General features: G+C 42.1%; 1 protein-coding gene across 1 annotated transcript in view; it reads right to left on the bottom strand.

The window, feature by feature from the left end:
- Positions 1–21,130, bottom strand: part of SEPTIN10 (septin 10) — a 50,021-nt gene extending 28,891 nt beyond the window's left edge. The window contains exons 1-4 of the mRNA XM_077814108.1: positions 21,014–21,130; positions 11,040–11,157; positions 9,482–9,677; positions 6,391–6,577 (exon numbers count right to left, since the gene is read on the bottom strand). Of these exons, the coding sequence (XP_077670234.1) occupies positions 6,391–6,577; positions 9,482–9,677; positions 11,040–11,157; positions 21,014–21,043 (531 nt within the window). The 5' untranslated portion in view covers positions 21,044–21,130. The remainder of the gene's footprint in view (positions 1–6,390; positions 6,578–9,481; positions 9,678–11,039; positions 11,158–21,013) is intronic.
- Positions 21,131–21,394: the final 264 nt, after the last annotated feature.

The raw sequence follows: 21,394 nt of genomic DNA, 5'->3' as shown, positions 1-21,394 counted from the left end.
CTTTCCCACCTCTGGCTCCTCATCCCAGTCCCATTCTTCTCATCTAGCTAGTCCCAATCTCCATGCCTCAGGCTTCTGATTCCATTCCCACTCTCCTTGCCCAACAAGCCCTTGACTCTGGACTCTCCATTCCAGTTCCAGTCTCCCCCCACTCCCAGTCTCCTTGCACAGAAAGTCCCAGTTCTCCTTCTCTCAGCTCCTCATCTCATCCCACCAGTATGGAGTCACCCCCACCCAGATTATAGTCTCAGTCTCTCTCCCTTATCTCCTCCTCTAATCTCAGTGGCCACCTCACTTTCTTGTCCCAGTTTCTTTGGCCAACCAGTCCCAGTTCTCCTACAGCACCCTGGCTTGATCATATCTGCCTCTCTCCCCCACACTGGTTTCCAATCTCATTCTTCTTGTCCAGATAGTACCAGTCTGCCACCCAACTCCTCATCTGATCTCTGTCTTCCCACTGGTCCCTAGTCCCCACGCACCTTCCATTTCCCTTCCAGACAATACCCCATACTCCCTCTCACGTACCACCTCTTCCTTCTCTGCATTCACACCAAGTAATTTTCTCCTCCATGTTGCATGGGAGCCAGCAAGGGGGTCATGGAGAGCACAGGAGAGACAGGCTCCCTGCTCTCTGTTTCTGATCCTGGACCCAGCCCAGCCTACTGCAGTCCAGAGTTGCAATTGCAAAGAAAGTACCGCTTAGCCACAGGCTGCAGCATGACCAGCATGGATGGAATCTTTGGAGAATTTAGCTACCAAGTTCAAGCAAGTCTCTACTGAGCATGTGCAAACTCTAATTTTTCAAAGCTTTATCACTTGGCTAAATGTGGGCAGATTTTCACAGGAAAAACAAAAAGCAAATCCTTGATACAAAAACCAACCTCATGCTGAATTTGAAGTCTCTGCTGCAAAGCATAGGGATGCTAGAGAGTCTCAAAGAAACGGTTATCAGTATTTTTAACATGCGCTAAATGTAATTTTCCTTGGCCTCATTCTCAGAACCAGCTGACCCATTGTGGCTGATGTTTTTTTTTCTCTCTCTCTCTCACACACACACATACACACAGATGCCCAGCAATCCTGAATCAGATGCCCAGCGTGCAAAATTTCAGCCCACATGGTTAAAGTCTGGCAAAGGGAAAAGAATCTAAAAACAGTTTTATAATTGGAAGTTTAGGGCAACCGAATAGGTGTGGCTAACAGCTCCATATTATGTACTTACACACACTTCTAAAAAAACTCAGCAAATATGGCTTCTGAAGGCCATTAATTCATAATGAGAGAGACAAGGTGGGTGAGGTAATATTTTTTATTGAACTAACTTTTGTTGATGAAAGAGACAATCTTTCAAGCTCTGTGACTGGAAGAGCTCTGTGGAGCTCGAAAGCTTGAGGTTCTACTGTAGGCTTGTTGGTACCAACTGGTTCCTTTCCCACTTAATATCTTACATCTCACGTATGAGATGCAATGGTTTTATACTACCAAATATGTGCCCAGATAATCAAATCAAAACTTCTAAAAAATCAAATGAAAATAATTTTCATTGTTTTCTACTAGTTTTCTCTCTGCAATATCCATTTTTGTGTGGTGAGTGTGCTGTTGAAAATGAAACCTTTGAGAATGAAAATTGTGACAGAATGTACCCCTGTATATACACACTATTGTAATAATCTTTGTACAAAATATGCCTTGTAAGGTATCATTTGAAAACTCAATTTGCTGGTCATTATTGTCCCCTGGTAAAATATGTGAGACAACACTGCATGTGACATTTAAGATTCCACTGTACGGTGTTAACAACACATGTTCCAGCCAGATATTGGCAACTAGGTCTGTCCTAAACAAAGGAATGTGTGCTCTGCTTAATTTGTATTTAAGCAGTAAACAGAGTCATCAAGCAGGAGGGGAAACAAAGGAAGCTCAAACAGCGAAGAAACATTCTTCCCCAGACTTTGGCGGGCCGGGCCACCGCTTCCCGCAGCTCCGACTGGCCGGGAACGGCGAACTGTAGTCACTGGGAGCTGCGGGGGACTGTGCCTGCAGACAGTCAACGTCCGCAAAATGTCTCGCGGCTTGCAATCATCTTACCCTGATGGGCCGCATGCTGCCTGCAGGTTGCCCACCACTGGTTTAAATTGTATCCAGGTAAGTCACAGTAATGTCTTACACTAATGCCAAAGTATTTTTGATGAATTACGTTCCTTACCTCCATGCGTAATTCCAAAGACTTTCTTTGCCTTTTTACTTCTGCCACATATTTTGCAAGTGATTTTAAGTGTACTATATGCAGCGTTTGTGCTGAACCTCAAATATATAATCTTTGCTTAATTTTAATGAGCAAAATGTTCTGCTACACTGAACTCCATGAGCCCTTTATTCCCACAGTAAATCTGTTCTGAACATCCTGAAGCCAAGCTTTCAAATTCGTTAAGTGAGAACAAGCCACGGGTCATTTCTCTCACTTAACAGTGACCTGTAAATATTTTAGCATAAATGAAGCAAAAATACATTTGTGTGCTGAATTGTTTCAAAGGGCGTGGTGATCGTGATGGGGAATCATTCTGGGTGTAACTAATTTTAAACCAATTTTTTTTCCTCTCAATTCAGTTCAGGTTTCCTGAATTTGAGTTGGGCTGCTCAACTCTTGTGATTCCCCTCACACTGTAGCTACCACTGGTAGAAATATGCACCAACTCACAGAAGGTTACACATATTTTACAAACATTTTGAATTTTTTTTTAAGTCTATAAAATTGCCATTAAAAAGTATCACCAAAATCCTGACCTAATTTTTCGATCATTTTAAAAAGTAACCCCAATCAATCAGAAGCTAAATTCATATAAGCGTTTTGTCAGAAATGCTCTGCTGACATGAAAAAGAAAATATCTGATTCTTCAAAACATTAGATAAACTACCTGAATACGAAGACAAGTGAAAACCTGGTTTGTAACATATCACATTAGTACTTCTTACTTCAAATTACAAATGAGTGAATTTGCATGCTATGATCAGTACAAACAGCGAGAAAATTCATGTACCCTTAAATTCTAGAGGTTCTGTGCCAAAAAGAGTATATAAATTAAAAAAGTTTCCATCCACTTTATATTCATATTTTTGTAATGGTACTTATTTCTAAATGAAATAAGAACTCATTAAAATATGTTGTTGATATAAAGTTCAAAGCCACTTACCAACTGCAAATATAATCATAGAATCATAGGAAGGGCCCTCGAGAGGTCATCTAGTCCACACCCCTGCATGCATGGCAGGACTAAGTATTATCTAGAACAGCCCTGACAGGTGTTTGTCTAATCTGCTCTTAAAAATCTCCAATGATGCAGATTCCACAACCTCCCTAGGCAATTTATTTCAGTGCTTAACCCCACCAAGACAGTTATGAAGCTTTTCCTAATGTCCAACCTAGACCACCCCTGCTGCAATTTAAGCCCATTGCTTCTTGTCCTATCCTCAGAGGTTAAGGAGAACAATTTTGCTCCCTCCTCCTTGTAACAACCTTTTACGTGCTTGAAAACTGTTATGTCCCCCTTCACTCTTCTCTTCTCCCGACTAAACAAATCCAATTTTTTCTATCTTCCTTCACAGGTCATGTTTTCTAGATCTTTAATCATTTTTGGTGTTCTTCGCTGGACTTTCTCCAATTTGTCCACATCTTTTCTGAAATGTGGCACTAAGAACTGGACACAATACTCCACCTGAGGCCTAATCAGGGCCGAGTAGAGCGGAAGAATTACTTCCTGATTACAACACTCCTGCTAATACATGCCAGAATGATGTTTGTTTTTTTTTCTCAACAGTGTTACACTGTTGACTCATATTTAGCTTGTGATGCACTATGACCCCCAGATCTCTTTCTATACTACTCCTTCCTAGGCAGTCATTTCCCATTTTGTGCAACCGACTGCTCCTTCCTAAGAGGAGTACTTTGCAATTGTCTTTATTGATTACTTGCTTAATGACAGAAACACACAAATCTCTTTTCATAGCTCACAAGACAGACTACTACATCATACACAGTACATGCAAAGAAATCACAGCTACAGCAACACGCAACAGGATGATTCACTTTAGAGCATTTTTAGGTGTGCTGGCAGAGAGTTCCAAAGGCATCAGGCAATACTTTCAATCACCAATTTAATCCTTGAAGTGAACCATCCATCATATAACAGATCTTGAAAATGTACATAATCTTTCATAAAAGCTATCTCAAAATGCTTTACAGATATAATGAAACACTACTACTAGGAAAGGTGTGTTAGCATTGACTTTGTTTACATATTCCCACATTCCAAAAAAAATTTGCAATCAAAACTTGTTCTACTATACAAATTTAAAAAAAAAAGTCAACCCAACTAGTTGAAAGCATTTAATGTTTTAAAAACTTTTAGTTTTCCTTACTACAGTAACTGTAGTTCTCCAAGATTATTGCTTGTACTGATATTCACTCTGTGATGAGCAAGAATTCATCCTTAAACTCAAGTGGAGATTGAGAGGTCTCATTTGAACAATGACCGTAGGATTCTTCTACCAAATTTAAAATCTAATCTAGAAGCTAAATCCAGGAAGTAATCTGTACAAAAGTACAGACTGAATTCCAGGTAACAGTATTTCGTATTTCAGTGACAAAAACATCTGACACAAGCAGAAGAGGTCACCTTACACCTGAATGAATGTGCTCCAATACCTATCATTTTAATCCTCACTAATTCATAGGAAGAAAGTATATAGAATCTAATTCACTTAGATAATCTGAGTGGAAATTAGCTAATCCCCAAAAATATCCCTGTGTGCTACTAGGAACCCCAGTGGTTTACTGTACAGTTTAGTCCTGTTCAGATAGTAAATATCCTCTTCACGCCCAAACAATGTGGCCTGGCATCTTTTTACAGTGAATGGAGCATTTGGAAAAATACCAGTAGACAGAATGTTTGGTTTAAATTAAAATCAGAAACCACCTTTGATAGGAATTTGAGGAAGGCATGCTGTTGTACCATCTTAAGAAATACCATATTCAGTGAATCAGCCATTAGTGTCTGAATACCCAAGGCTGAACTGATTCAACTACCATGAGGTGAAACGCAAGGTGAAAAGGTGGTTCTATTACCTGGGCGAGCACCACATTTAAATCCCATTATGGGATGGAAACCAAAGAGGTGGAAATATACAAGGTAGACCTTTTAAAAAATTTTCTGCTGTAAAATTAAAAGAGTCCTGTCCCAGTGGTGAAATGCGGCCAAAGTCATAGGCAGGTATACTCTCACTGAGCTAAAGGTGCGCCCAGACTGTTTAAGATGCAGCAGGCAGCCCACAATAAAGGGAGTAGAAAACTAGCAAGGATTAGACACCATCTGTCTTGCGCAAATGAAAAATCACTTTCATTTCATACAGGAGGGATTTCTAGTGGAAAGCCACGCTAATCTGCTTTCCAACACAGTTTTCTGGACATCTTCAGAGCAGTTCCAGTCCAAGCTGTTCAGTCAGCTAGCATCCTAGGCTGACAGACACCCACATCTTGTATCTTTTCTTAAATAAGACTGAGTGTTCTTTGGGACAGGGACTGTCTTTTACAAAGTCTGTATAGTGTTTAGCACATGAGGCTCCCAACCCTGATTAGTGTCTCCAGTCATTATAGTATTACAAAGAAACAACAATAGTAACAACAATCTTCTGAATCCCAGGCTGCTAAGCCCACATTAACCGCTAGGGCCAGCGACCTAACAGACCATCAGGATAAGACATATCTTGAAGAGGATCTACAGTGCTGAGACAAATAGAGAATTTTGAGGGAGAGGGATTCCAGAGCAAATCACAGGCCCTATTCCAGATGGCAGGGGTATTATCCCTCAGGCATAATCTCCCAGGGTTTGGAACATGAGATACACGGAATGAGGACAGCAGCAAGAGTCACCAGCTAGGAGCTACAGAAAAAGAAAAGGAAACACACCAGACGCAGAAGAGTTGCAGAAGAGGCTAGTGCTATGGAACCTGACCCCTGTCCAAGTTTATGATCAGGCTACATGGAAGCAATTGACTTCCAGGAATGCTGCTCTGGTGAATTAGATACTGAAGGAATCCAAGGTAGAAGGGTTCTCTCATCAAAGAGACAGATTTTGTCCAAAGAAATCTGCCACAGAATTTTTCATTTCTGTAAGATGTTTTTTCAGCTTTGCCTAATGCAGAAGTCTCCCTCATCCCTTTCAATGAGCAAACAAAAAAAGCAATATTTCTTGACAACATAATATGTTGACTTTACTTTAAAAAGTGACAGTATTAAAAAGACCACAAATAAAGAATTGTAAGAGCAGCAAGATGTTGCAAGAAATAGGAATCTTTACAAATTCATTCATTTAAACTGGTTTCAAACAATCTTACCTTGCTATCAAGATTCTTCATGGTTAACAAATCAAGTGTTTTAAGGGAATGACCTGTAGGTGAAATAAAATAGAGGCAGACATGGATGCGACTGTCATGGTAGTTGTACAAGGAGCGTTTAATTTTCAGTTCTTCCTGGAGGTAGGCCTCAAATTGTGCGTCTATATAATCCACTATTGGCTGATAGCTGGGGAAAAAAATGTGATGTGTTAGCAATCAAAGATTAGTTTCTCTCAGATAGAGAGGGACTAAAAAAGGCAATCCCTGTTATATTTTTCTGCATACTATTGCTTATGCCTTGGGGAATTCTGTGCCACTGCGCAATGCAGAATTTTCAGAAATGAATGTTGTGCATGCAGAATTTCCTTTCCCCCACAGAAATAGGTTGCAGTGCTGCTAGCTACCACTAGGGACCATTGCACTCAGCAGAGCATAGCTTGCACATAGAAGACATGGTGAGAGGGAACTAGAGAGTTCCTGGCAGCTGCAGTTCCCAGCATGCCCTGAGGGAAAGAGAGGGTGGTGCGCAGGAAACTCAACACAAGCCTGGGACCGAGCATCAGGTTGTTTCTCCCTCTGGAACCCTGGGCTCTGGGGGGGGATGGGGGACAAGGCGTGTCTGGGCAAGGGGGCCCGCAGTTGGGCTGTGAGAAGGAGGGAGTTCAAATGTATTGGCTGGAGGGGGCCCTGCAGGTGGGCAGGGTGGAGGGGGTTGTGAGTGTCTGGCCCCCCAGCTGGGCTGGGGAGGGAGGGTAGATGGGGGTAGAGAAAGAGCAACTGGGTTGTCATAGGGGTTTATTTAACTCTACTCCCGGGGGCATTTTTGTGTGTCTGTATTGTTACAGACATACTTGCTGACAGGTATTTTGAAATAAATTACCAAAATAACTAAAACTGGTATGATTATATAGTGTTATTTTGACAAATAAAATTTGCAGAATTTTAAAATATTGTGTGCAGAATTTTTAATTTTTTGGAGCAGAATTCCCCCAGGAGTATATTGCTTTACATATCAACTATATACACTGGAAGCTCAAGAAGTCATATGCTAGAACAGGATATTAAATGTATGGATAGTGATCAAACTGTCTACGCAATGTAAAACTAAAGTTACTGAATACTAGTTTAAGAAACTAATGCAGCACAGGATGGATGAAGGATACAGTTAAATTTTTCTCTACTGGTGATGAAAAACAGAGTGTATCAGCTATGCTTTTCACTGAAATCCTTAACTGATACATTTAATGGACTTCTGTAATTTCTGTAGTCTCACAATTCAATCTTGGAAATAACAGATGATCACTATAAATAGCATGTGACTGATACTGTCCATAATTATGATATTTTCACATCTTTTGGAGATCAGTATTGTGTTTTGGGGAGCTTTATTACTGGTAAATGTGTGTAAGAGAGCAGGAACTTATCCTCTAAAGAATGAGAATCTGATTTGTATTTTAACTACATTTTAAAGATTCTTTGCCCTGTTTTGTATGATCCAAATTATGATCCATAATATATCTTCAAAACATGTTATTGTATACATAAGAGCAGCAGGTCCTGAGTATCTGTTGCTGCACAGAGTGTAGACCAAATCATGGGAGGCGAAATTTCAAAGGCACTGATTACATGGAAAGCGAATTTGAAAGAGGTAGAAGACAGCCTTGCTTGCAATATGAAATATTTTACTGCGTATCATTAACACCAGCATCTGAGATTTTTCTTTATCATCTAAACATTGTTCATCACAGAAATGGGCAAGACTAGGCAAGTCACTAGCAGGAACACTCTTTCGTTGGTATCCTATGCTATAATGTTAATTAAGGCTGCGAGTTTGTCACGGAAGTCACAGATTCCGTGACTTTCCATGATCTCCGTGACTTCTGCAGTGGCTGGTGAGAGCTGCGGGGGTGGTGCCAGCAGGTGGAGGCAGCGCGCAGAACTGCCTGGGCACGCCTCCGCCTAGGACCTGAGGGAGGGAGATGTCTCCGTTTCCAGGGAGCCCCCCAGGTAAGCGCCACTCAGAGACCACCTCACACCATCCTATGCCCCAATCCTCTGCCACACCCAAACTCTGCTGCTGCTGGGGGTGAGGAGGAGGTGCGGAGCCTGCTGGACCTGCCACCCATGCCCCCATCACCAGCGGGGATCCTGGGCCACACACCACTGCCTACCTGCCCTCCAGCACCAGCGGTGGTCCAGGCTGCGCACCAACACCTGTCCCCCACCCCACTAGCATCCGGGCCGCCCTCCTCCAGCACCCGCGGCTCCCCCGGGTACCCCTCCCCACACAAATTTTAGTCTGGAGTGAAAAGTAACGGACAGGTCACGGGCCATGAATTTTTGTTTACTGCCCGTGACCTGCCCATGACTTTTACTAAAAATACCCATGACTAAAAAGTAGCCTTAATGTTAATTTATGTTCTGGAAGTGAATGGACAACCTCCATCCATGCCCAACACTACTTGGCTCTTAAATAATGCAAATTATTATTTAAAATGCTTCATAGACTGGTCATTCCAATAAAAGTCAGAAGAAAATCAGTACAATAATTGATGAATTTAAATATTCATAAACTGAACTAACAGAAAAGAATACTCTACACTCACTAGCTGTGTAATGCTCCATCTTTTAAATACGCTGTTCAACTTCAAATATACCTACATTTAAAAAATCCAGATGATTTTTCTTCCAATTTACATTGTTTTGTAGATCCCACTGAAACTTAAAAACACAACTCTGTAGAGAACATATTGTACTGTAACTTACTATCTGTATAATTATATGAAAGTTCAAAAAATGCCCATCACTATTATATATTTTATTGATATAATGTGTAACACATTATAAAGCCATGAACACATGAGGGCAGAGTAAATGTTGATTTCTCAAATGATTTGCTTGACAAGAAGAAAATACAATCAATTAATTACGTGGAAAAATGTATAATTAAATATCTGGAGTACATATGTAATTTGTACCACACATTTTTCTTAATCACATACCTAACTTGAAAAGCCTACTCTCAGACTCCACAGTTCAAGACAAGGTTATTTTCCATAATCAAATTCTTACCACGCAAAGAAACACTAACCTATCTTCTTTGTTTATCTGGTCACCAAATCCCACTGTATTTACAATGGTCAGTTTCAACCGAACATTGCTTTCCTGGAGTTCGTACGTCTGAGCTCGGAGTCTTACATTTGGTTGAAAATGTGTTGATACGCGGTCATCAAAAGTGGTGTTAAACAAAGTATCTATCAAGGTTGATTTTCCAATTCCAGTCTCCCCTGAAAAAATTAAAAGAAAAAGTAAGAAGTTTGCATTTGCATATATTTGTACAAAGCATAATAGGTGTTATTATAGCTATTGCCCTCTTAAAAGAGTTTAAATAGAAATTACCTGTACATTGGCTTCTCCAAATATATGAGCAAATTCCTCTTTTTGACCCTTAGAAGCACCAGTAAATGTGTTTTGTACAAAAAAATCAATTGCCAGTGCCTCATTACCTTGAATGTTCCCTCAAACCTTCAATTCCTTGACAAGTAGAACATATGCACACACACCTATCAGTACTCAAAGGGAAAACAACAACAAAACACACCTTTGAGCAGTAAGGGAATTCCTTTTGTGCCTCTCACTAGAATCTTAAGATCCAAGAATAGGATTAGTGTTTTACAAATGAGAAATAAAGATTATTTAGCATGCTTACATAGGCCTGCCGTGGTGGCCTAGGCACTAACATTCCAAAAATCAGTGGGGGACAGGGAAAGAGAGAAAACCTTAACACCAAGAACACTTTACTATTTCATTAAGTCAGTAGTAAAACCACAGCTATCCATCTTCACTATATTACACAAGTTTTAAGATTAGCTATTCCATGCGTATAGGGAGGTCTGTTCTTCAACCACACCAGCTAATAGACAGAGAGGAAGTGAAGGACAATTATGGGTTGGTGTAGATTATTTATACCCTTGCTTAGTTCAGTGTTGGGTTTCAGGAAGATGCATGGTTGTGTGTCTGCCTGTATATCCAAAGAACTCCAATATATTCAGCCAGAAAATTAATAAGTATAAAAATGCTTCAAGACCTCCTACCTATAGACCTGCAAGTGGCTTGGGTTCAGTTATCTGAAATACTTTACCTTTGGGGAAGAGTTGGATGTAGACCACAAGTTTTAAAGAATCCTGGAAGTTGCTCATGAAACAAGACTTAAGGCATCCTCAAGCCTGATCATGAAAGTACTGTACAACAAAGATAATCAAAAGGATGGTTGCGAATAAAAAGAGGTTTCAAAGTAACAGCCGTGTTAGTCTGTATTCGCAAAAAGAAAAGGAGTACTTGTGGCACCTTAGAGACTAACCAATTTATTTGAGCTCACAAAAGCTTATGCTCAAATAAATTGGTTAGTCTCTAAGGTGCCACAAGTACTCCTTTTCTTTTTAATAAAAAGGGGCACATTATGGTTCATAGTTAAAAAGGCAAAAACACCCTAGGATCACATTAGATCAATATTGCAGTCATTTCCTTATAGGAGGTAACAGTAACCTTGTCATCCACTTTTTTTAAATTAATATTTGTGCCAAGAGATAGTTTATGGTCAAATACTTAATATTCACTGCTGTCAATAATAAAAAAAGTATATTACTCACCAATACAAAGAATGTTGAAGCAGAAGCCCTGGTTGATGGATTTGTTAACCAACTGATCTGGTAAGCTATCAAAACCAACATGGCCAGACAGAGATAAGGGTCGACAATTATCATTTTGCTGTGGAAAAATGATTATTTAAGAAAATGTGTTGCCAAACAATTAACAGTGATAAACAGGGAGATCTACGAGTAAACTACAACTCTTCTTTAGGTATGGTAAGTGACAGAAGAAAACATTAACAGTTTGCAAAGTCTGTCAGTGGAACAATAAGTATCAACTCATTTAGTGAAATGATGGCATAAATAGTTAAGTTTTACTGTAGCCAGCTAATTTGCCATCAAAGCCACTGAAGTGAATGGGACTACTCACATGATTAAAGTTAAGCACATGCTTAAGTGACTTGTGAGATCAGAGCCTATAAACAAAAGAAAGCACACTAGTCTAATGAAAACGGAAACTTGTGGATGAAGGATATCCCACTGATTTACCTCTAAAAATAAAGAAAAAATTCAGAGAAGAACATGAGAGACAGCAGGAGTTCAAAACAGAGACTGAAAACTTGAGGAAAGGTACACACAGATAAAAACATATTCTAAATGTGTGAGCGGTGAGAACTTTTTAATGTGTAAAATTATCCATACATCACAACTATAATGGATATTATTACATATGTAGTTAGAATACCAGAAGTGGATAGTTCTTTTAAAATTATTTAATAATGAATTGGTACTTAGATACCTTGGTGATGGGTATATGAGAAATGCCTAACATAAACAGTTTAAAATAAAAGGAAATATTCTTTTTCCACATATTAACTGTAGAACCTGAAATGCAATTTAAGAAACAACCAGTCAGCATAAACAGATGGACAAAACCATGATTAGCCACAGGTCCATGTTATTCTGTGTTCCTATGTTTCCAATCATCAAACCACTATCAATTCCCTAAGCCTTCCAATACACCCAGCATCCTAAGACTTAACCTTAACCTGGGTTTACATTCTAGCCTTTGCCTACTTCACTAAGTTTGGGGGATTTTTATTTAAATTTAGAAGCTCAAGGAAAAAAGTGTCATCCTTTACACTGAATATGTTTGGACATATTTCAGTCAGGCCTTTTGATGTTAGTTTAGTACTTATGAAACTGCGCTGAATCTTTCTAGCACACATCTCTTATAATAATTTAAATATTTATTCATTCTCTTCTTGATTTTCATGTGTGAGGCTAAAGGCTACTCTCATTCCCATATTAGACTGATAGTGCTGGAAAAATGTACATAGACAAAAACAATTTAAGGAGAAAACACTACATTTTAGGACTACTGAACATGGTGCTTCTAAAATTAACATGGTGTTAACTGAAGTTAACAAGTTAACAAGTTCAAATATAGTCACAATCTGAAAAAGAGAAAATGACAAAATACCTCAGGAAAGGCACTCCAATGTGTGGGAGCCAATATAAAAAAAGAGACAGAGATGGGTGTTGAAACAAACAAATGGGACATGGAGTCCCTAATGGAGCAAAGTGGACAACAGGCAACATAAAAGACAAGATTATATAAGCCATGAAGGTGAACACAAGAACAGCACTTCTGTCTAACAAAACTGAAGATACAACCTGGTATATGAACAAAAATCAAGCTATATTATTTCTTTATAACACCAACAATTAAGATTTGAGACACACAGAGGATGTTAGAGTCTCAGCACAATTGTAGAGGGATACTATGTCTTTCATATCCTGGTCATTGGCCTAAATCCCGACTATGTTAGTTGTATCCTAAATTACCATGCAACTGTTTGCTATGTTGCGTAAGTCGCTAACAGTCTCAGTGGACAAATGTCTACAAAAACACAACAACAAATGGCATCAATCCATCTATGTCAGGATTTGAATCCATCAACAGAGTCGCATAGAGAAAGCTACCGATGGACTTTCTGTACTTGCTCAATGGAAAAATAGAGGACCCAGTCTCTATAGCTGTTAATCTGGTACCTTTTACTTTAAAAAATAAAAAAAATTAAAAGTATTCCAGATGATGAATTCAGCTTCCAAGTTCATTAACAATGAAGATGACAGAATAGAACAAATTTTCACTGCAAAGCGGATAATGGCACTGAAGTATAGTAAACATGTGCAACAACAGGATGCCTTTTAATGATTAATTTCCTAAATATAACCATACTTCACTACACAACAAATACTTTGACTATAGCAGTGTTATGTAGTTCATATCAAAAGTCCAACTTGGCTTATTTCCTTGGGTCCTTGAACTTCTGCCACATCAGATACTTGTAGATGAGTGTTTTGGTCAGGAAACTGAGTGGCTCAACTTCTGCCAGAGATATTTATATCATTTTCAAAATTTCTTCAGATACATGAATTCTTGGAACAGCAGCAAATTTGAGAATGTAACTATATGGGTACAACATATTTACTATATTTCTTATCTTCACTCAGTACATAAATTATGAATGGAAATTATATTTTCATATTATTATTCTTAGAGTATAAAACCACAAGGTACAAAATGTCATTTCAGACGTGAGATATGAGAATGACTAACTTGTAAAACAGATTTCAGAACCAGTACATGGACAAATTTAACTAATAAAATATTTGCACAGATGTGTACAGTTATCTGAAGCCTCAAGCATTTATGGATTTATTTTCACAACTTCCTTGTGCAATAGAGAAGTCTTCATGTTACAGATGAGTCACAGATGGCATTAATTGATTTGTATACACTCCAAGAGAAAAAGTGAAAGAGCCAGGAAATGAACCTGGATCTCCCAAGTTCCAGCCTAGCCCCTTATCCACAAGATCATCCTATCTTCTTCTTTCTAGCAGAACACTCTTTAAATAGCATCAGCTGCTGAAGGTGCAAAATCAGCAATGGATCAAGAATGCATCAGAAAATTCTGCTATGTTACCAGTTTCAGATGTGAATAAACAGACTTCACATTACTTCTTTTTTTTTTTTTTTAATTCTTTAGAATTGAAAAACAGTTGAAGAGATTTTGTTCTCCTGTGCTGGTATTTAGAAGGATCTTTTGAGCGGGTCCAACTGCAATACCAAACGTGTATTCTTCCTCCCACTTTCTTGTCCACACACAGGCCCGCCTGCTGACTCTTTGGTTTCAGTTTCACTGCAGCTATTAATGGTAAACACTCTCTTTGGACTTGTCTAAACACAAAATTTGTACTGCTTTAACTATACCACCATAGTTAAAATAGTATACACCCTCCCCAGTGCGGACACAGTTATACTGATATAAAGATGCCTTACGCCAAAATAATGGAGTTTATTCCCATACCGGAAGGGGAAGAAGATATACTAGTATATGTACCTTTACAGAAGTATAACCTGAAACCACACCAAGGGGGTTGTATTGGTACAACTACTTCATTTAAAAAATAATAATAATAAAAAAAAGCACACCCTTAGCCCAAATAATCATACTGGTACAAAAAAATATGTGTAGACCAAGCCTTTCTCTGTCTAAAGTAGGAATGTAACTAATGTCTTCAAACATAACCTAACATTTTAAAACGTTTGTTAGTTGGGCTTTTTGGTGTAGCTTGGCCATGACCAAAAAAATACTGCTATTCTTCCTCATCTGTGGGAAAGGGTCTGGCAAAGGCATGCAAAAGGAGATCAAGATCCCTCTATGCCTCCTTGAACAATAGGAAGCAGACTGGCTCCTAGATGCTCTCGATGGAGGTCACCAGTATGCTCCAAAGAGAAGATGGTGCATTATATTGGTAAGGTTGGTTCTGATAGGGTTGACCTGGCCATTGCCATGCCAGAGGTGGATACACTTGGGCTCTTGAGTGTCTCTGGTTTGTAGAGAAACTCTCACCTTGGTGATCTGAGAGATGAAAGGCTCCCTGCTGGATGAAGAACAGAAGGTGTGTCCTAGTGATGGAGATGAAGAATAAACATCATTGAGAGGCAGCACTGAGGACTGAGGAGACCTCAGTACTGAAAGTTCAGAAACACACACCAGTACCAAGTGTAGAAAAACTGGTGCCAATGGTGATGCCTGGGACATAGTTTATCTTCTCCAACATAGAATCAGCCACTACTAACAAAGATTCCATCGATGGTGCCAATCTCGGTGCCAGCGTCAATGCCAGTGTCAATGTCAGTGTTTGGAAACATACCTAATTACTGAGCATGGCTTGTGCTTCTCTGGTGCTGAGCCAGAGACTGAGCCCACATCACTTGTCTGTTTGAGGAGTGGGCTTAGTGCACTTGTTTCCTGAAGAGCAAAGATTTGGGCCTCTATTTATGGGAAGAAAGGGACTGGTGCCAGGAGCCATGCGCATCCCAGTGTTTCGATTTTTCCTTGCTTCAGCAAGGAAACGGTAACAGTCTTCTGTGTAAGGGTGGTAATTGGTATCGGGGCACTCCTTGATGCTGGATCCCTACTTGACAACACAGAGGATTTTTTACAGGTACCAACCTTGGATGTTGCATGCTGCCTGGCAGGGGTACTAGCTGACAGAGACTTATCAGATGTCTGATCAGTTTTGTATATTGATCCTCACTCCTTGCGGTCTCATACATAGGCACCGAATTTCTAATCTGCTGGGGGGAGGGGTGCCCCCGGCTCCGCTCAGGCCCCGCCCCCACTCCACCCCTTCCCCACTCCCTCTCCACTCCCACCCAGTTTTGCCCCCTCCCCTGAGCGCCCTGCGCCCTTGCTCCTCCCCCACAGCGCCTCCTGACACCGCAAAAGAGCTGATCTGCAGCAGGCGCTGGGAGGGAAGGGGAGGTGCTGATTGATGGGGTCTACCGGCAGGCAGGAGGCACTGGGGAGAGGGGGAGATTCTGGCAGGGGGGCTGCCGTTGGATGTTCCAGCTCCACGCAATTGGCGCCTAGGGTCTCAAGTTCTTCTCATACATTTCTTGAGGAGATATAGCTTCAGCTGAATGTCTCTGGACTGCCTCATTCTTACTGAGCAGTCTTGCACACCGCTTCCCCAAGACAAAACAGAGAGTAGCTGTAGCTGTCAGTGAATGGAATTAATCCATTCAGGATTGACATGGGTTGAAATCCAAGGGCTTTGAATCTACCATTTTGGCATGTGCAGAGGGACAAAAAGCAGAGAGACAAATAAAATTTAAGGGGATGTACCAGGGGGAAAAATACTTTAAAGGGAGTTAACCCTAACTACCTAATTTGCAATTGAAGTTAAATTCCACTAAGGGTAGTGGGCGGACACTACTTGTTCTGTCTTGTTCCCATATGTAGTAAGAGGGAACAGAGGGATGGTTGTGATCACTCTGTACTTTCTTCCCTCAACAGGAGCACATAGAGGCAGCTGCAAGTCTAACGGACACTGCTATTCAACAGATTTTGATCTCATACAACACGTGGCACATGTGTACCTATAGTGGGACCCACACAGACACATACCCCAAGAAGAACTCTGTGGTATTTGATCAACCCTGTAATAAGTTTGGGGGTTTCTTCAGTCTTAACTCCATTATCACCTGGTTTTCCAATGGATGAAAATAGTTAGCAGTCAAGTAGGATGGGACATAACGCACCTACAAGCAGACTAACTTATAAAATTGTAAAATGGCAGTATTACTGACTTAACTGCTTTAGAAAATTGTTGGGCAAATGTCTTTTCTGAACAAAATTGCAATATGAGAGCTATGAAAACATCAGTTTTTGGTTACAACTCAACTATATCATACAAGTATTTATAGCAAGGGGCAGGAGTGCAGTTATTTAAATTGTATGTTATACTTAAAAGACTAATAAGTTAACTACAATGTATCTTTCAAATCCTAATAACTTCTAAACAACAAGCTTTCACACTATACTGAACAACACTGAAGACAAGTTTCTATTCTAAAGAAGAACTGTAGCAATTCCTGCTGCAGGATTGCTCATCTTCAATTATTCTAGTTTCTTTTCTTTCAGGCATAGCTACAGTACTTTACACACTTGCATCATAAGCAGTCTTACAATTCTATTCATATTATGTATTGGTAATTTATACAATTCCTTTGTTGAATCACAATGAAATTCTCCTAGAAATTTTATGTTTGTTTTTCTGTGAAGATTGAATGCCAACCCCATTCAATTAAAATTGTCTGGAGCACTTTACTACTATTTGTTAATTTGAGAAATTAGACTATTTGTCTCCACTTCCCTCTAACTATAATATCTACAATCCAATCTAAAATTGTGTTTCCAAACTACCCTCAAACTTGTCCCATCCATTTTTATATTGGTCCCCTCCCCTCCCTGCTACTCTCCTGTGTAATGTTTGTTAGCTTGTGCTGCCCTATCTAGAATTCTCTTGCCTCTCCAAATCCGTAAGCTTACTGATAAATTTTAAATCCCCATCACATTTCATTTTTGCTGATACTGCATTTTTTCAAATCTCCTCTCAGTGTAGTTAACCCACAAGAATACTATGTGGCATATTTATCTTTTAAATTTCAACTCTTCTTTTATGCTAGTCTTTTGCAGTTTTTCCCTTCTGCTCATATAAAAGAGTCATGAGTCCAGCCTGTGAAACTTTTGTTCTCTAGTTTACTCCCTCTATAATTCTTTCTATACAGAATGCTATATGCAACGTGCAATATAAAACTGCAATCGGAGACCTCCTGGACTACGACCGGGGAGACTGGCTGGATCCCCTGACGCTCGCTCAGCGCATGGGGCTCTCCAGACCTTGTACTCCCCTGCGCGTACTTCAGGAGGTGAGGGCCGCTTTGCCGCCCACTGCTCGGGTTTACCTCGACCGGGTACTGCGAGAGGGCGCGCCCCACCCACCCCAGGCCCTCCGGACCTTTTCTTCGGGCCCCTGCCCCGTGGACCCGACCGATCCCTCCGCCCCTTCACCGTGAGCCAGCTCCGCGAGCTGCGGCCGGTCCGGTTCCAGACCGTGCCAAAGAAACATCTCTACATGCTCGTGCTCCACACCCTTCATGTCCTCACCCTCACGTCCTGCCCTGACACAAAGTGGCGGGACCTCCTGCCACCTCTAGAGGGTCAGGAGCCCCGGTGGGACAGCCTACATTCCACCTTAGTCCCGAAGCCCGCCGGGGATATCAATTGGCGGCTCCTTCATGGGGCCGTGAGCACGGGTGTGTACTTGGTGCGTTTCACCCCAATCCCGGACACCTGCCCCTTTTGCGGCATGAGGGAAACCCTGGCACACGTCCACCTGGAATGCGCCAGGTTGCAGCCCCTATTCCGGCTCCTCACGAATATTTTGTTAAGGTTTTGTTTGCACTTTTCCCCTCACCTCCTTATTTATGCACTCCCTGACCGTGGCCCCACTAAGTCACGGGACCTCCTAGTCAACCTCCTCCTGGCCCTGGCTAAAGTGGCCATCTATAAAACCAGGGTGAGGAGGTTGGCAGATGGAATCTCCTGCGACTGTGAGGCCTATTTCCGATCCTCTGTCCATTCACGTCTCCGGGCAGAGTTCCTCTGGGCAGCGTCCACTGACTCCCTTGACGCCTTTGAGGAGCAGTGGGCGCTCTCCGGGGTCCTCTGCTCAATGTCCCCATCCGGTTCCCTTAGTTTGACCCTTTGACCGCACTCCCGTCCCTGTTGTTCATTAGTTGTCCCCCGTAATTACTTGGTTTTCCAGGTCCTGTGGACCCCCCCCTTAGGCTGGGGGGGGATCCTTTAGTAACAAAGCCCGCCCACTTCCTGGATCCCAATAAGGCAATATAAAGCATAATTAAATATTCACAAAATGGAACGCAATGGGCTACTTCTTTTGGATGGACCGAAGCAGTGTTCAGCACTGAATCTAGGGGCAAGTCTGGAAAGTGAAGGAAAAGAGACTTCGCACTTCTCCGATTGGGAGTAATCAGGGCACACTTCTACCAATACTTCTCTAATCTATGTCACTACAATGGCCCCCAGCTAAGGATCATCAGCATTCAGCACTTTGGTCACACACCTTTCAAAATGCCTCATCTGACAGAAAAGCACAAGAACAGCCAACTAAACTCTACCCAGGGATTCCTCTAAACAAGACAAATCCCCAGCTGGTTATTTAGGCCACTTTGATGTCCCTCATGTCCCTAACAAAGCAACACCGGAGACGGAACAGCACAGAAGATGTGTCTTTTTGTCATGAGCTAATCAAACTATTCATGGCACCTTAGAGACTAACAAATTTATTTGAGCATAAGCTTTCGTGAGCTACAGCTCACTTCATCGGATGCATGTATTTTCCACTGCATGCATCCGATGAAGTGAGCTGTAGCTCACGAAAGTTTATGCTCAAATAAATTTGTTAGTTTCTAAGGTCCCACAAGTACTCCTTTTCTTTTTGCGGATACAGACTAACACAGCTACTACTCTGAAACCTGTCAAATTATTCACTACATCAAAAATAAAAGTGAATTTGGGCCAAGTTTGGGATTTGTGTATCTGAAGAACAAGGAAGAAGTGGAAAGTTGACAGGATTTGCCAGGATGCAGAGCAAGGTTTTCCTTGAAGCATGTGAACACATAACCAAGACTATTAGATTTTTGTTGTTGTTGTAAATATGCAGCAACTCTCAGCCATTTTGAGCAAGACAAAGCCTCAGAATGGGATCTTCTAGTAATAATTTTAGAATGCTGACAGAGCCTGCAAACTGTAGTCAACAGACATGCAGGTGTATGGGCCTCGTACACAGGTTCAGTACAGGATTATGGCATGATACTCATTTCTGTTCACAATTTTACCTATAAACTGAAAGTAAATTGACAAATTTGCTCATTATTAGAAATTATTTGGGGGATTTTTTTATTCAAATGTATGTCTGTGCATTGTTTGGGAGCTACAGTTCGCAACCATTATGGATAGCAAATACTCTAACTATAAATTTATGGTTTCAGAGTAGCAGCCGTGTTAGTCTGTATTCACAAAAAGAAAAAGAGTACTTGTGGCACCTTAGAGACTAACTAATTTATTTGAGCCTAAGCTTTCGTGAGCTGCAGCTCACGAAAGCTTAGGCTCAAATAAATTGGTTAGTCTCTAAGGTGCCACAAGTACTCCTTTTCTTTTTATAAATTTATGCTGCATGATTGGTAATCTAAATAGCACTGGATTGATTCCTATGTCTGGATGGCTCCCAAATTGACAGTTTTCAAGATGGCTACTTCTTGAATACTTCTGAAGTAATGACATATTTTAACAAGTATTCATAACCCTACCTTGCTGTTAGCATTTTTGCCTGGACAAATGTAAAAGCAGTCACAAGTGAAAGCTGTTGTAAGTACAGTTGAAGCAAACTCATGGTTTTTATGTGAATCAATGTTCATAAGCTTTTTTTTTCCCCCTCATCTCGACTTGCTAACAACAAATTTAAAGTTCCACCACAGGCTAGAGCGAAAAGGAAGCATTCAGAAAGAATAAAAGTTAAGCTAATGCATCACGGTGTCACGCCGACCGACGCTTCCCTCCTTTGGTTTGCTCATAACGTGGAAGGACAGTTCTGAGGGCACAGCCCGGAGTCTTCAAACACTGATTTGAATGGGGGAGTCGCCCGCTTTGCGGGCCTCCATCGCCCAGCGGCGCGCAAGGGGCTTTGAGATCCTGGGACGGAAACCGAAGGGCAAAACCCTGACCCTGCCCAATCCCCTGCCCCCCGCCCCTGCCCCTCGCCGCGAGCTCGCCACACACGAGTCTCCCTCGGGGGCGTTTCACGAGCTCGTTGTGGGTGACTCGGCGGGGGCGGGGGGGAGCAGGGACCGTGGGGGCAAGGGGCTGTGGCGGACGGTGACTGGGGGGGGGGGGGAGACCTGGGGCCAGCATGACGCGCTCAGCCCGGGAGGGAAGGGGCCGGGCGCGGCTCGGGCCGGGGTCTCTGCGGCCTGGCCCGGCCCGGCGGAGGAAGTTTTTCGGGTGCGGTCGGAGGGGAGACCAGGGGCGGGGGCAGAGAGAGAGAGAGAGAGAGAGACGAGAAAGTTTCACGCGCCCCCGGGCGGGACTCACCAGCTGCCGAGCGACCTCGGAGGAAGCCATGACACCGGGCAGCCGCCGCGGGAGGGGGAGGGGCGAGGCGCGCGGGAAGCTCCAGGCGGTTGGAATGTAAGCGGCCGCAGCTGGAGGGTCCGCGCGCGGGGCGGGGCTAAGCAAACGGGCGGGGAGGGGCGTGGCGCGGGGGGCGGCCCGAGGGGAGGGGCCGCGCTGCAGTCGCTTCGCACCCCCGGCCCGGGGCGATCCCCGCACGCGGCGGGCTGGAGTCTCGGAGGTGACGTGAGCTACGAGCGGACGGTCCCTGACACCCCCCCCCCGCCCCGCCTGTATAATGGGCCGCGAGCCGCCGCACTGATTGAACCGCCGCCGGGAGATGTTGCCGGTGCCGCATTACCG

This window comes from Eretmochelys imbricata, chromosome 1, assembly GCF_965152235.1.
Source record: "Eretmochelys imbricata isolate rEreImb1 chromosome 1, rEreImb1.hap1, whole genome shotgun sequence".
Taxonomy (NCBI): Eukaryota; Metazoa; Chordata; order Testudines; family Cheloniidae; genus Eretmochelys; species Eretmochelys imbricata.
The sequence above is the reverse complement of the archived record's forward strand: the minus strand, read 5'-3'. Positions and strand labels throughout refer to the sequence as shown.